This window comes from Cebus imitator, unplaced genomic scaffold (assembly GCF_001604975.1).
Source record: "Cebus imitator isolate Cc_AM_T3 unplaced genomic scaffold, Cebus_imitator-1.0 Scaffold8, whole genome shotgun sequence".
NCBI classification, from domain to species: Eukaryota; Metazoa; Chordata; class Mammalia; order Primates; family Cebidae; genus Cebus; species Cebus imitator.
The window spans coordinates 8206636-8223623 of record NW_016107323.1 but is presented as its reverse complement, the minus strand read 5'-3'; the positions used below and the strand labels follow the sequence as shown (position 1 = coordinate 8223623).

Sequence of the window (16988 nt, the reverse complement as noted above, 5' to 3'; positions counted from 1 at the left end):
CTCCAAAAAGGAGCATTTTCAGAGGCACACTATAATAGGAATGGAAACTTATTCCTCCTAATTACATAATTGCATAATTATGCAGTATTAAAATTATGTAAGCTGAACTTAGAGGCTTAAAACATGGCCTGGATTTCCCTCATCACCTGGGGACTCCCACATGGCCCCAGAAGAAAGTCAGTTGGGCTAGGAGAAGGAGGACGAGATAGAGGGTCTAAGCTGACCAGGGAGAGGGCAGGTGTGGCTGTGAAGATGTAGGGCCGATTCCACTCTGCTTCCCGGAGTCAAAGGGGAGTCAAAGGTACTCTCATTCTGGGGAGAAAAATTAGTTTCCAGACCAAGCTGAACTCTGTTCGAAAAGGCGAAGGAAAGGTTCTCGGCTTCACTGATGCCTTCTTGGCTCTTGGAGTCAAACCAAAGGCCTGGCTTGGCTTTTCTGAAGCCGCAACATGGGAGAGGCTTTCAGACCTGAGATTCACGCCGCTTCTCCATGTAGACACTCTCTTCCTTCTAGACTTGCTCCACGGACAGATCTAGCTAGATCCTAGTCCCTTCTCTTGCCTTGAAGAACCAAAGACATTTATGACTTGCGTGAGAGGATTCTGCAGCTAAGAGGCTGAGGTGGACTTGAGGTTTCTCCCCTCTGTGCTCATGTGGCCTGATTCCTGGCTGGGTCTGCCTCTTCTTCATCTTCCCATGATCCCCTCCCTGACCAGCGAGATGGCAACAGGATCCCCCTGCCCCCAATCCCGGAATCAGACAGGCAGAGCATAACCGGTGATCAAGGTCTCCCATCTGAATGCCAAACTCTGTCCCCGCTTCCTCTAGCACACCTGAGCAGGTAAGGACTGATGTTGACCCTCTGCTGGCCAGAACGAAACACAGTTGGCTTTGGGGAGATCTGGCCTCAGAGATCCCTGACGTCTGTTCCCTGTCACAGCTCTGATGTGTCACATCCTTATCATATAGAGTCAGAGGCCTTTATTTTCCCTATTTATAGTTATTCTCATCATTCATTTTGTAATTTGAGAAGCAATGGGGGGCCTGCGACAGGAGAGAAAAGAATTCACACATTCGGTCCAGTAAAGAACAGAAACTTGTCTGTTCTTGTCTGTTCCTTGGGGGGCCCTTGCCTTGCTGGAGGCTGGTCATTCTCTGTCTGCCCCGCCCCTCCAAACGCCCTGCAATGGCTGCTAGAAAAAGCATAGGTGGTTGCTGGGATTGCAAGGGAGGCGGTGAAGGGAAAGAACGGGGTGCACGCACAGGCGGTGGGAGGCGAGTTTCAGAGGTGATGAGCGCTGGCAGGCCCGGAGAGGGTGTTAGAGTTGCCGCGGTCTTCTTCCAGACGCCAACGGGAAAACAAAATCAAATCAAGAACTCTAAGGCACACTGTCTTTGCCAGCAAGGCCAGGCATTTGACTTAGATATGAATGTGGGGGTAAATGGACGTGTCACAGCGCCCTCGAAAACCAATGACATTGACGGAGAAACGCCCCGCCCTCCCTTCAGTCAGCACCGCTGAGCACCGCTGAGCACTGCTAGGCCAAGAAACCCCGTAAGGTTGGGGGTTGTCATTTTTCTTTGTGGCTAATTAGCTTCTTTTCTTGTTAGTCACTTACATCTACAGTTTTCAAAATATAGTTTGAGCGGAGAGAAATTTGCATTCCTACTGAGTTAATTCTATAACAGCAAATATACCATACCTCAGGTACATTTTTCTTAAATTCCCGGCGGAGTTCAATTAAATGTTTATGAGAATGTTCACTCTCCTCCTGCCGTGCAGACAGCTCAGAAGCGACGGAATTAAGCTCCTTCTGGAACAATTAAAAAAAAAAAAGAGAGAGAGAGAGAAAAGTCAGGATCAGTGTGGAGTTCTTTTTAACCGTTGTACAAAACAGCATTCTGAACAACTTTTCTTAACTTACAAAGCTGAGAAAAGGCAGGATATTGACTCCTGGCACAAATAANAGCTCAGAAGCGACGGAATTAAGCTCCTTCTGGAAAAAAAAAAAAAAAAAAAGAGAGAGAGAGAGAAAAGAAAAAGATTTTTTTTTTTTCTTTTTAACCGTTGTACAAAACAGCATTCTGAACAACTTTTCTTAACTTACAAAGCTGAGAAAAGGCAGGATATTGACTCCTGGCACAAATAAATAATTTATAAAACTGGGATGAATCTGAAAAAAATCCAGGACAGTTTTTTTGCTCATCGAAGTCAGGCCAGATCAATAATCTTCTATAAAGTTGGGTGGAGTTGGTTGTTTTTTTTTTTTTTTTTTTTTCCATCTCTTCCCCCCACCCCCTGGCCCACCTCTTAAATTTCCAAAGGAGTGATGGCATAAGCTTGTCAGTAACTGCAGAAAACATCTCCAAACCATGTCAAAATAGTAAAGTGCAGCATATTGTATGGGCATATTATAGTGGAAGAAAGTGCTGTCGACAGCTTTCATATATCAGAGGTGGGAACGGCTCCAACTATGACTTACTTACACTTAAAGGTTCATAAATACGCCTTTTAAGATATAGATGGCTTTTTAATTTCAGTAGATTTTGGAAAAATGAAGGTGCCAATAAGAAGTAAGCTGACCTTTTGTGTATCTCGCAGTAAATCATTTAAGGTTCACTTCAAGTCTAAGAAATATTTCATTGAAGGCTCCTGGCTTCAGAAGAAATGGATTGGAAGGCGCTTTGCCGGCTTATATGCAAGGAAGGTATCAGACCAGGTTTTTACAGGATGCATCAGCGAGGGGAAAAAGAGAGAGGGATGGAAGGGGGGATGCCCCGGCTCACACACATCACAGACAATGTCTGCTGGTCGAGCATGTATATTTGATCACCCCTCTTGAAGCTTTCTTCACTTTAATGGTGGCAGTTTCACAAGGGGAGCACAATTCACCATGAGTTGTCATGGATTTCATTTGCATAATTCAAGAAATGCTCTGTTTACGTGGTTGGCTGCTTCCTTGCACCATCCGAAATGGGCTTTTTTTCTGGACCATAACTCGAGGAGCATTTCTGTATATATCACCCGATTATATTTGTGGCAATCAAGCCCCATAATTTCCTAAATCCGGTGATGCAATAAATTTCTGCAATCAGATTTATTAAAAACACACACGCAGATGCGGGAGTGTATTTCTAGGGTGAACTCTTTAATCTAACATATGTATGATGAGGCCCAGCACTGTGTTGAAAGACCCTATTTGTCATCGCTAATACACATTCATCTTGCACACACAATGAAACACTTTTGCCATTAGATAATGAAATAAAAGTACTATTAACCCACTGCAAATCCTTTTCCCTCTAAGAGACGAAATGCATGGTAATTGTCTTATATCATGTCTGAGAGTCGGTAAATCTGCTAAATAGCAGCTCACCAGAGCACCATAAACCTGGCACTCCAAGCTGGGACGAGTGTCCCTGGCCTATGGATTTCTTTGTAGAAATTCAGGAAGGAACTTCTATTTCTGGAAGAACGTCTAACGTCTTTGTAAAATTATGAGACTAGAAGGTAGAAGGTGGAGGCATCAAAGTAGCTTTGAAATACAGGCGAGGGCCAGGTGTGGTGGCTCAGGCCTGTAATCTCAGCACTTTGGAAGGTCAAGATGGGAGGATCACTTGAGGCGCAGAGTTTGAGACCAGCCTGGGCAACACAGCGAGACTTCCTCTCTACAAAAAATAGAACAATTAGCTGGGCTTGGTGGCATTGCACCTATAGTCCCAGCTACTTGGGAGGCTGAGGTGGGAGGATTGCTTGAGCTCAGGAGGTCAAGGCTGCAGTGAGCTGTGATGGTGCCACTGCACTCCAGCACGAGAGAGAGGAGAGAGGAGAGAGAGGAGAGAGAGAAGGGGGGGGAGGGAGGGAGGGAGAGGGAGGAGAGACCTAGTCTCTATGGGGGGCCGGAAAGAGGTGCAGGAACAGGTGCTCTCCAAGGTGCTGAAACCAATTCTTGCAGAAGCACGGGGTACTCCCACTTGAAGGTGCACAGGGGCTTCCAGTTTAAAAGCCCAGTGGGGATAAGCCAGGTGTGGAACCAGGTGTTATGAGCAAAAAGGGAGAATTCTGGTTTATCATCACTTAAAGCTAATCATAGCTTCCAATAAAGAAACTACAACTGACCACAACCGAAATATCCAGTGACAGGCGAGATCAGTGTTTGCAGCAATCCACAAATGGAGACAAAACCCAACTGGTGGGTGCTGCCAGGTGCACAGAATCTCACTTGGCAGGAGAGAAAAAAACTGGAGTGCCATGGTCAATTTGAGTTGCAGCGGTGTGCTCCCAGTTCCTAGTTTTTTTCACCTCTCTTGAAGACAAAGATGTGATTTTTCCATTGCTGCACGACAAACAGAACTGGGACGTGGGTTTACATCTCTCCATCTTGGATTATAGTGTGTCTGACACTATGTTCTTATTGCAGGGACACAGTGCCTTCCCACAACACAGCAACCACTATACCTGGTGGGGGTTGGACTTTGACTCCTCATTAAAAACATCCAGCCCAGTTTCTGAAAGGAAATCACAGAGCAGGATAAGTCCAACCACCTGATGTATCATCACAGACAATTATGCCTGATTCCCTCCACCTGCACCTCCCAGGGTGCTGGTGGATGTAAATCTGACAGGCAGCATGTCTGCTGTGTCCACACTGCAGAGAGAACAGAGCCAGGGAAGGAAGGGGGACATTGCCAGTCCCCCACACCTTGACCCCACCACAAGCCCAGCCCTTGATTTCTTTCCTTGAGGAGCAGATGAAGTCACTGACATCCATGTTCTTCTCAGCTTTGCCTAAATCTATGCTTGTCCTTCAACCCTGAATTCTTGCCATAGTTCACTGGTAAACACACTAACACCAATAATGATAATAGTAAATAATTGTAACTACCATTTATGGAAAGCTTCATGTACCAGGCACTACGCTAAGCTCCGAACATACATCATCTCATGGAACAAACACATTAATGTGTCTGTAAGGTGATTCAAGCAGGGACTTGGAAATATATTACAGTCAATTCTAATAATCGAGGTGTGGATTATCTCCTTGGTGGATTATAAAGGCAAATTTTTAATTCCCTTCTCTTCAGCAGGCTTCTGCTCCACTTCTTCATCAGCTGATGGGTGTTCAGGGAGCTTGTTTTAATTGATATGGATGTGTAAAGCTTCAAGTGTTCAAAAAATGTTGGGTTTTTTTGTTGTTTTTGTTTTGAGACAGGGTCTCACTCTGTCACCCAGGCTGGAGTGCAGTAGTGCAGTCACAACTCACTGCAGCCTTGACCTCCTGTCCCAAGCGATCTTTCCACCTCAGCCTTCCTAGAAGCTGTGACTATAGGCATATGCCACCATGCCCAGCTAATTTTTGCCTTTTTTTTTTTTTTTGGTAGAGATAGGGTTTCACTATGCTGCCCAGGGTGGTCTCGAGCTCCTAGACTCAAGCAATCTGCCTGCTGTGGTCTCCCAGACACATTTGGGATTGAGTCACTGTGCCTGGCCTTGGCTGATATTAATCTTACATTTAGATAAACTGAGAGCTCAGAAAACACCCCACCAGATCAATGATTCCAAGAATTTTAGATTTCACAGGTCAGTAAAAATTCTGCTTTAAAAAGAAAGGAAGACTGCTAGAGTATTGCCAACTGTTATGTATCAAGCAAAGACATTAAAAACCACCCCCTCCCACCCTAAAAGAAAGGATATTTGAGTATCAGCAAAGCAAGAGGGCCAATGACAGCATCAGCATGGGGTTTTCATAATACACACAGCTAAAATTAAGAAGCTCATGGCACTATATTTATTTTGAAGGAATGGAAAAAAATTCTATCACAAACATAAACCGGGTCTGGTCTAAAGTTGAGTTTTAGAAAGCATGTCCGAACCACCACACACACAGCTTTGATAATCAAACGAAGTCAGGATTTTCTCTTACCCGGTCCTCGCCGGCTGCCCCCAGCCCCCAGCCCCCCAGTCCCCCAGTCCCCCAGCCCTGGGGGAGCCATGTTTAACACAGCCCCAGACTTTGGGCCAGGCCCAGGCAGGGAGGAGACTCATCTGATTAACCGGCCATCAGCAGCAGACAGACAGCCCGGAGCCCGGCGCAGACCATTCAAATAATGATCATCATAAACAGCCCATTTGCAACTAAAAAGAAATAATTTTAATGAGCCTGAAGCAGATGATAGATGCAGCTGAGGCTCGGGCCAATGTGCAGAGAGAAAGGAGGCCAGGGCTGAGCTGGCACCCCCCGGGATCGGGCGCTGGAGCAGTCAGGGGCTTGGAGGAAGGGGCTCTTCTGATGGGAACTGCAGCACCCCCAAGAGTGCCCACTGCCCAGCGAGAGCCCCTGTCTCCAGGAGGGTTTGCCGTCGGTGTGCTGGACAGTCTTGGGACTTAGTCCTCCAAGATACTCAGAACATATGAGCTAGAAGGAATCTTCAAGGTCGCTCAGGTCACTGTCGTCCAAACTTTGACCACTTATGTCCATCTGTGTGAATTTTGCCATATTGATATAGCATCTAAAATATGATCACTTAATATTTATCTTCATATGGACTCCTATGGTTATCTTTTTGAGATATGCATCACTTTAAGTTCCATAGTTTAATGTTAAGCTTAGTTAATTAAAAATATATATTTTTTAGATAGGGTCTTGCTGTGTTGCCCAGGCTGGACTGCAGTGGCATGGTCACAGCTCACCGCAGTCTTGACCTCCCAGGCTCAGGTGACCCTCCCACAGTGACCTGGGTAGTAAGGACTACAGGCCTGTGCTACCATGCCTGGCTGGTTTTTATTCTTTGTAGAGATGGGGTCTTACCATGTTGCCCAGGCTGGTCTCGAACTCCTGGGCTCAAGCAAAAGCTTAGTGAAAGGTTTACACCTGAGTAACCCAGTTCAAGATGTAGAATGTTCATGTTCCTAGTGCCTCTGAGAACTCCCTAGTACTCTCTCATTGTCAGTACCCGCTAAAAGTAACCATGATTTGAATCCTGGCAACATAGACACATCTTTCCTATTCCTGACTTTTACCTAACGACTCCTTCCCTTTTTTTAAAACCTAAATAAGTGCATCTGAAAAGGACACTTTCTTGTCACTAGAGAATCCTGTACCATAAACGGATGGTAGCCATTAAAACAAAAACATAACCGAAAACAAATCATTGCTGCCTGTGTTTGTTAGAAAAGGTTATCAAGTGCTGGAGGGGTGTTAAAGGCAATGCAGTCCCCAACAGAGGGTTTCTGCCTGTTGGAATGAAGGGTGGAAGGGATGAGAGCTGTTCCTTAGAACCCAAGTCAATCCCTCCTGTTTTTTTTTTCCTTTGAGACAGAGTTTTGCTCATTGTTGCCCAGGCTGGAGTGTAATGGTGCGATCTTGGCTCACCACAACCTTCGCCTCCTGAGTTCAAGCAGTTCTCCTGCTTCAGCCTCTCAAGTAGCTGGCATTACAGGCATGCACCACCACGTCTGGCTAATTTTGTATTTTTAGTAGAGACAGGCTTTCTCCATGTTGGTAAGGCTGGTCTTGAACTCCTGACCTCATGTGATCCACCCGCCTCGGACTCCCAAAGTGCTGGGATTACAGGCCTGAGCCACCATGCCGGGCCATTCATCCCTTCTAAGACCAACTCTACAGAATGCTTACAATTTCAAGTCCCATCAGTGGGTATGTGTCCCACATTTCAACAAACACGAATCATATCTGAGTCTCCCATTTTACAGAAAATGGAGGCACAGATAGTTTTGGTTACCCACCCACATCACATGTGGTTAAGAGGTTGGATTTTCTCAGAGGGGAGGGTGGGTCTTGGCTAGGACAGGAAAATGGTTGATTACATATGGGGAGGCAAGTCTAGCATTCTTAATTTGTCTGGGTTTCCCCAACCAGGAGGTGCTGCGACTCTTACAAGAACACTTAGTTTTTTGTTTTTGAGATGGAGTCTTGCATTGTAGCCTGGGCTGGAGTGCAACGGCGCGATCTCGGCTCATTGCAACCTCCACTTCCCGGGTTCACCTGATTCTCCTGCCTCAGCCTCCCCAGTAGCTGGGATTACAGGCATGCACCACCACACCTGGTTAATTTTTTATTTTCAGTAGAGACGGGGTTTCACTATGATGGCCAGACTGGTCTTGAACTCCTGACCTTGTGATCTGCCTGCCTCAGCCTCCCAAAGTGCTGGGATTAAAGGCGTGAGCCACCGTGCCCAGCCAAGTACATTTAGTTTTTAAAGAAATTTCACACCTGATTCCAAAATGTCAGCTATCTAAAGAGCCTTGGGCTAGAATCTGCATTCTTATGAGGGGAACACATGTTAAGACATACCTGAGATCCCGCCTACCTGTGCCCACATTCTTCTCAGCTCCAAGGACACCTCACACTCAGACATGTCCCCCTAAGGCCAACGACAAGAAGAAACCTCCTAACGTGATTGTTGGGATCTGGATTTAAGGAACTGAGGACCTCAGGTGTTCTAGGTTTTAAAGAGAATCCATGAAGACAAACAATCTCTTCCTCAATATGTCCCTCCTGGCTTCAAACCTGCCCTAGGGCAATCTCCTCACCCCTGGGTGTCCCTGGGTCCCTCCCATTTCCCCCCTCCTTGTTTCCTTCCCAGCCAGGCCAAATTTTGTGCAGAAAGCCAATATATACCAGAACCTTCCAACTCCATCAGAACCTCTGACTCCATGGCTCCACAGTCTTCTTTCCCTTAGCCTCGATGATCTCATTTTGTCTCTGTGGATCTTACTCATCTCTTTGTGTCTCAGCTTAAATGTCTCCTCTTCCAGAAAGGCTTCCCAGACACTCCTCAAGTTAGGTGTCTGCTTTGTGCCCCTGTTAACTCTTTCTGATATTTGTCACCGGATTTTTTTAAGCCTTAGAACTTTTTAAGCTCTGGAACTTTTTTTAAAACCCAAGAACTTTTTCTTCAAATGAAACCTTACACAGAAGTTCCTTACAGGAAACAATAGCTCATAGTTAGCATTTCTTGAGTGTCTATTGTTACATATACACTAATTTGAGTGCACTAGGCACCTTATGTACATTATCTCTAGTAAGGATGTGTATATGAAGTGATAGTCGAGATTCCAAGTCAGGTTTCCAAAACCAAGATGAGCAGTGATTATGACTTCCAATACAGTCACTAACCCTCCAAGTCCAAACTCGAATTCTGCTTTCACCTTACTACTGGGAGATGCAATTGGAGATGATGGACCTCATCTATCCACCCGCTCTTCTATCGATGCATTCATGGTCTCTGATGTGCTAGGCATTTGATCAGGGGGATGGCATTGATAAGCCAGATACAGCCTGGATCCTCCAAGAGCTCAGAAACCAAAGCAGACAAGCTAGGGTGTAAGTAATTCTGGTGAAAGGTGACAAAGGCCATCATGCGGAGACATTATCTTTAGTGCAGGCCTGGAGAGGAGTGAAACCCTAACATGTCTTTTGTATTGCCTTTGGGTGGGATGGAAACTCAGCAGGCAAAGGAGAGATTGAGCTTTAATCTACCTATAATTAAATCATAGTGTGGGCCCCTCTTGGGCAGTGGCTGCCAGTAACGACTGAAGTGCTAACCAGGCTGAAAGCCCTTTATCCAGCATCCATCCAACTACCCAGCCACCGTCCATTTATCCATCCATTCAATCATGCATTTATCTACCCAACTAACCATCCATTTATCCATTCATTCAGTCATACATCTACCCAACCAAACGACCACCGATTTATGCATCCATTCAATCATGCATCTATCTACCCAACCATCCATTTTCATCCACTCATACGTCTACCCAACCAACCATCCCTTTATCCTTTCATCCAATTATACATCTACCCACCCACCCACCCATCCACCCATCCGTTTGTCCAACAGTTCATCATCTAGAAAAGGATCATCCATTCATCTGCTCATCCAACTGATCTTGTCCAGCAACCATGTACCCAATCACTTAAGCAGTCATCCATCTGTTATCTAACCCCATACAATCATCCACCCAACTAATCACTGACCCAATTCTGTGTCAGGCATAGTTCTAGGTACTGGTATATAGAAACCAACCAACACAGTTCCTGTCCTTGAGGAGTTCACAGTACGGTGTGGCAGACAGAGCCATTCTAACACTATGCACCTACATACACTATGAGAAGTATAAAAAGACTATGACAGGAACACAGAGAGCACGGTGACACTGTGACTGGGGAAAGAGTTGCCAAGATAGAAACATCTGATCTGGGTCTGGAAGAATGAAGAATTTGTCAGATAAAGAAGTGTTGGGCGCGGTGGCTCATGCCTGTAATCTCAGCACTTTGGGAGGCCGAGGGGGGTGGATCACAAGGTCAGGTGTTCAAAACCAGCCTGGCCATCATAGTGAAACTCTGTCTCTACTAAACATTCAAAAAATTAGCCAGGCGTGGTGGCGGGAATCTGTAATCCCAGCTACTTGGGAGGCTAAACCAGGAGAATTACTTGAACCTGGGAGGCAGAGGTTGCAGTGAGCCCAGATTGTGCCACTGCACTCCAGCCCGGAGCCCGGGAAACAGTGCAAGATTCTGTCTCCAGAAAAAAAAAAAGAAGCCAAGCAACGCAGCCAGGGAAATGGGAAATGGGAAATCGGAATGTTGTAAAAGCCCAGAATTTTGCTTTGCAGTCCAGCCTGGAGTGCAGTGGCACAATCCTTGGTCATCTCAGCTTCAACATCCCAGGCCCAAGCAATGCTCCCACCTCAGCCTCCCAAGTAGCTGGGACCATGGGTGTGCACCACCACACCTAGCTAATTTATTTTTTGTAAAGACAGGGTCTTGTTATGTTGCTCAGGCTGGTATCAAACTCCTGGGCTCAAGCAGTCCTTCTGCCTCAACCTCCCAATGTGCTTGGATTACAGGCGAGCACCAACTACGCTTAGCCTGTCTTCCTGTTCTTGAGTCTTCTCCTTAACATGCATCACGACCAAACACACTATGTATTTTACTTATTTACTAAAATGGAAGCTCCATGAGAACAAGATATCCTCAGTGCCTAGAACAGTTCCTGACACACAGTAGGCATTCTAGAAATGTTCGTTGGTCGAATGAATGAGCGAATGCTGTGTGTCAAGGCCAGAGACCTCTAGAGCCTGGTCTGTCTGGAAAACAGTGACATGGTTCACAGACCACTGACCTGGGTTCAGACCCTGGCTTTGATGTCTCACTAGCATTATGACCTTGGACAGATGACTCAGCCTCCATTTCTGTGTCTATAAAATGGAAATAAGAATTTGTGTCCATAGGGCTATTGTAAGGACCCCTTGAGAACCAGACTGTAAGCAGATCAAGTGCTTGGTTTGGCTTTTAGGGTCTTCAAAGTGTTGGTAATCGCCAATGGCATATGGTCCCTCAAGGGTGGGGGATGGCGTAGCTCTTGTTCACAGCTGTCTCCAGGGGTGCTAGTTCAATGCCTGGTGCACAGTAGGCATTCGATAAATATTTGTGGAATTACTATTAGTGGAGTAAGTATGAGAAGCCCCTTGTGGCAGGGGGGTGGGGGGACAATTTGTGGGAGTCAAATGTCCCATTCTGCATCTTGGGTCCATGGGACTCTTCAGGATTTTGCTATCAGAGTCCCTGGCAAACACTGAAGAGGGCTTCAGGGGACGTTCAGAGCAAAGGGACTTGTTCTATCTGCTGTGGGGCAGGTTGGGAGTGTCGCCTTCAGAGGGGCCTCAGAGGACCAGCTCTGGGAGGGGGCTGGGGGATGACCTGGGTTGGAGGGCACCCGCCGGCCTGCCACGAGTGAGGAGACAAGACAAGACGGATGGCCCTGCAGCCTGCCGAGATGGATAACTGAGCCGTGGCTGGGAGACAGCCCGGGTTACCAGAGCCATCCATCACTCCCTGCGCCGTATGTAAATTTCAGATGCCAAGATGTATTGGGCCAATTATCTGAGGCCAGGGCAAGGGGTGGTGCCTACGAGAAACACTTCCCAACCAAGCTGGCTTCCCTGCTTTCCATCAGCTGGGCCAGGTTGACGGACGGTTCACGTTCGGATCACAGTACCAGGCCTCAGGCCCGAGTGTGAGCCGAGAGCCTGCCGACAACTTCTTAGCAAACTCCCAGTGCCGTGGGAACAGCAGGATAACCACTGCCCCACAGGGCTGTCGACTAGGTCCACAACAACCAGCACTACAAGAGTTCATTTCTCTCTCCCAGTGGTGTTTGGAGTGCAGTGGATTCTCTAGAAACATCTGTTGAGGGAGCCAATGAAGAATCTTAGGATGCAGGTGTCATCTGATACATGGTACCTGCAGAGACAAAGCCACTTCCTCCACATCACGCGGTGAGGAAGTGTCACCATGGGGACCCGAACCTGTAAGTTTCTCATCTTCCTCTGGGTTGTTTCCCTGGAGGGCAACCTTTCCCTGAACTGTCTCTGCAAGGTCTGCAGTGGCCTGAAGACCAGGAGGACAACCAGGCCTGGTCCATCTGTCTGTCTGTCCATCCACCCGTCCATCTATCCACTCAATAACTACATTTTATGTAACTACAAGGGACAAGACAGATCCAGGTCCTGCCCACACAGAGCATGCGGTTCCATGGGAAGCACACAGGCAATTATAACTGTGGGACATCGGGCCCTCCTGGCAGCTTCCACAGCTCGGGCTTCCAGAAAGCCCAGGCAGTGGTTGGCTTGCAGTTTGAGGCAGGTCAAGAGCCATTATCTGGCAGGCAGACTGAGTTCAGGTCCTGACCTTCTTGCTTGCCAGCTCTGTGAGCTTGGGCAGCCTCGCAGAGGCCTCTCTGCATCTAGGACTCACTGCTGCAAATGCAGTCAGGGTATCACCTCTCTCGGGGACTGGCAGGACGAGAGGCCGGTGGACTGCGGGGTTCCAGGCTGTGGGAGGTACCTGGGACGGGCTGGATGCTCTGGGCCAAGGCTGGCGCTTGGGCTGAGGCCCCAGGAGTGGGAAGGCAGCAGCCGCTTTGCCTGCCCTGGGTGTCAGGCAGATGTAAATCAGCAAATCTTGTCAGCCTGATCTAATACTTTCTCATCCTCTCTGCTGTGGCCATCCTGGGCCAGGCCACAGTCATCACCTGCCTGGGTGACCACAGGAGCCTCCTCACCAGGCTCCCTACTGCCACCCTCACCCTCCTACAGCCCATTCCCCACTTGGCAGCCACAGGGATCCTGTTAAACCTAACTCACGTCCTGTCCCTCCTCTGCTCAAAACGCTTCCACGCCTCCCGTGTGAGTCCGAGTCAAGGGTTCACCTGATTCGTGCTGGGCTTCATTTCCTTCTACACCCTCAGGCCCACTCTGCTCCCGGCACATGGGGTCCTTCCTGATTTTTTCTTTTTTTTTGAGGGAGGGTCTTGCTCTGTCTCCCAGGCTGCAGTACAGTGGCGCAATCATAGCTCACGGCAGCCTCAACCTTCTGGGCTCAAGCAATCCTCCCACCTCAGCCTTCTGAGTAGCTGGGACTATTGGTGTGCACCACCACATGCAGCTAATTTCTTTCTTTCTTTTTTTAGTAGGGACAAGGTCTCACTAAGTTGCCCAGGCTGGTCTTGAACTCCTGGGCTCAAGCGATTTTCCTGCCTCAGCCTCCTGAGGTGCTGGGATTACAGGAATGTACCACCTCACTTGGCCCTTACTGATTCTTTTTGTTTTTGAGACAGAGCCTTGTTCTGTTGCCCAGGCTGCAGTGCAGTGGCATGACCTAGGCTCACTGCAACCTCCGCCTCCCGGGTTCAAGCAATTCACCTGCCTCAGCCTCCTGAGTAGTTGGGATTACAGGCATGCACCACCATGCCCGGCTAATTTTTGTATTTTTAGTAGAGATGGGATTTCACCACGTTGGCCAGGCTGGTCTCGAACTGCTGACCTCAAGTGATCTGCCCACCTTGGCACCTCAAAGTGCTGAGATTACAGGCGTGAGCCGCAGCGCCTGGCCCTTAACACACCAAGCACACGTCTGCCTTGGGCCTTTGCACTGGCTGCTCCCTCTTCCTGAAGCGCTACATTTTTTCAGAATTCCACAGTGGCCTTTCCTCGCTACTCAAGGGCTCAGCTCTTACACCACCTTCTTCCAGGCCTGTCCCTCTGTCCTACTGAAAACAGTAAATACCTCCCCTCTACCTCAGCCACCCTCTGCTTATTTTTCTCTCGAGCCCTTGTCGTTGACACATTTATGTAGTCACTTCTCCATTTGTTTATCGCTGTTTCCCCTGCCCGCCTCCCACCCTCTCCAATGTCAACTCCACAAAGACAAGGATTTTGTCTGTTTGGGTCACTGCTGTGTCCCGGTACTTGGCACATACTAGGTGCTCAATACTTGTTGAATGAATGAATGAATGAATGAGCAAACGACCAGATGAAAGACTGGCTAACTCTGGGTCCCCAACCCCACCTGTCGCCCCTATCAGTCCCCCGCCACCAGCATCAGGCAGGAAAACAAGCCTGCTCTTGCACAGGCGGGACCTGGAGGTGGCTGTCCTTGAGAGAGGATGCCAATCAAATGCCTAATTATCTCGCCGGCAAGCCCTGAAAACCAGCGCCACATCGGATCACTTCCTCCTGCCCTTGATTGCTGATTTATATTCTGGAGTTCTTGGAATTTAAAACCTTGTGGGCACCAGGAAAACAAAATAGCTCCCACTCTGACAGGTGTCAGGTGAGAAGCCAGGGACCCCTTGTGCCCCTCTTAGGACTGACATGTCTGGTCCAACTGCGTGAGTGGCCAGACAGTGCTTCCCCCTGGCAAAACAGGGGTTGGGGGAAGTGGATCCCATGAAATGATCATTCACTCATTCATTTGCCAAGTGTTTACTGAGCTCTCTACATCCCAAGCTCTTGCTAGGGACCACAATGGCGATGACTCACATCACAGGAGCCGAGCGCTTACTCCATGAGGACACTGTTAATGCCTTGGCCCATCACATCTTCTGGGAGGTCCGTGCTCCTAATAACCTCTTTTGCAGCTGGGAAAACGAGTTCCTGAAAGATCATGTCACTGCCCCCAGGTCACAATCAGGCAAAAGCAAAGCTGGGCTTTGAACTCTGGTCTGCTCTTCCCCAAGCTACTGCATCCTCTCTGAAGTCTGCCCCTTTCAACATTTTCTCTCATTCATTCCTCGGAGCAGGCTTTTTCAAGGTCGGGGGCATCTAGGGGTGGGAAGAAGGTCTATGGGAGCCTCAGGAAACTCTGGAAAAATTCTCTGGTGTGCAGGGCTGAGAAGGTTCCAGGTGCACAATCGAGGTAAGGAAGCATTAATTAAGTGCTTACGGTATGCTGGGTGGGGTTCCGAGAGGCTTGTGGAACCCAGTCTGGGGAGGACTGTCACACACATGTGCAGGTGTTGTCCCAAGAAAAGCACAGCAGGAGAGAGCTGCCCCGAAGGGCACCAGGGACGTGGGGGAAGGCACTGCAGGAGGAGGGAGCTGTGGGCACGCGTGGGGCTGGAACACCCAGCTCTGCTGGGGAGTGGGTGACCATCCCGATGCATCTTACATGGCCTCGTGGGGCTGAGGTTGGAAAGTCGTGGGACCAAGGCAAGGAGTGGTTGGGAGTCAGAGAGGATGGCTGAGCAGAGGCAGCTGCAGGGAACCGTGGAGGCAAGACTGCCTAGAGGCTGGCAGAGCAGGCACACCGGAGGCTACCAGCGGAGGGGAAGGTGGGTGGGGACATCAGGCAGGAGATGGCGGTGATGGATTTCAGGGACTGGCAAGGAGCCAATGCCTCTCGGCAACTGGGAGCCCAGGCCAGGGAGGCTGCAGGTGAGATTAAGAGGGGGTGCCGAACCAGGGGCAGCAGGGGTGGTCACAAGCCATTGTGGCCCAGGGGCTACACAGGCTTGTCCCTGTCTGCTGCAGACTTTGCCTAGTGCCTGGCTTCCCCCTGGCCTCCCCCTGGCCCAGCACTGTTTAAATGAGAGCAAGGATGCCTTGAGGGTTTACGGAGAGGCCCAGCAGAAACCCGGAGATGCAGTTCCTTCCTAAACAAATGGGAAGCATCACTGCTAATATAAATGCCCCTGAGGAGTCTAGTTTGTAAGCATGAAGACAGAAGCATTTATAGAGAAAAAAATTTTGTAGGGCTGATAAAGAGGAAGAGAGAATCAGAGGTCGAACTAAATGTTCCTACCTCCCCAATTCTGCTGGAGTTCCTAACCCCTGGGGACACCCCAAATTTGGCTGTATCCTATACGTACATCATGGCTATTCTTTTGGGGTTGGAAGGCACTGACCCAAGTGACAATACCTCCAGGGAGGAGGCCTGGATTGAATGAGGGCTGGCTAGGTAGGGTCACCTGAGAGTCTGCCATGAGGCTCCTACTTCCCAGATGACCCCGAGACAGAAGACCCTGTCCCAGCCTTCCCCCAGCACTCCATAAACAGTGTCCAAGTAGCTGTTCCCTGTCCAGGGTACATTTCACACCAAGCTGTACGGGTTCCTGAGACACAGTTCTTGCCACTTCCAGAAAGGAAAGCATGGGGGAGGGAGGGAAAGAAAAACACAACCTAAAAAAAAAAAAAAAAAACCCTTTTTATCTTTCTATATTTTATTAAAGTGTTTATTAGCAACATCAATGTGAAATTCCTATCCAGCTGAATTTAATTACCTGAAGCTGCACCAGAGACCCCCAGCTGCCTTCCCTGTAAATAAAGGCACGGCCAGGGACAGAACCAGGCCGGGTGCAGACCCAACTGTGGGAGGGTTCAAAGACAGGGCTTGGATCCTCACTGCAAGAGGGGGTGTCCCCTCCTCTTCCCAAACCATAAAAAGCCATTTCCCAAAACAACACAGGCAAGCCCTTTCTCTCCAAATGCTCTTTCCCCCGCAACACGAAGAGACTTTTATCTCCGTTCACCTCCCCTCCGGATTCCAACAGTACAGTAACGCACGTTCATCTGTGAAGAACTGAAGAACGGGGAGCACACAGCACGCAGAGTGCTGTAGAACCCAGCCTTCCTGCAGGCTTTTTTCTCTGTGAGTGTAGACAGACACACAGACACACAAGAC

General features: G+C 48.6%; 1 protein-coding gene across 8 annotated transcripts in view; it reads right to left on the bottom strand.

The window, feature by feature from the left end:
• Nucleotides 1-16988, bottom strand: part of CUX2 (cut like homeobox 2) — a 327980-nt gene that overhangs the window by 136352 nt on the left and 174640 nt on the right. For 6 of the 8 annotated variants that reach the window (XM_037743460.1, XM_017542258.1, XM_037743455.1 and 3 more), the window contains exon 2: nucleotides 1704-1814. Coding sequence is in view for 4 of the 8 variants with exons in the window: in XM_017542258.1 (XP_017397747.1) it covers nucleotides 1704-1814 (111 nt within the window). In the remaining 4 variants the exon portion in view is untranslated. The remainder of the gene's footprint in view (nucleotides 1-1703; nucleotides 1815-16988) is intronic. The other 2 variants (XM_037743447.1, XM_037743463.1) reach the window with 1 other exon arrangement.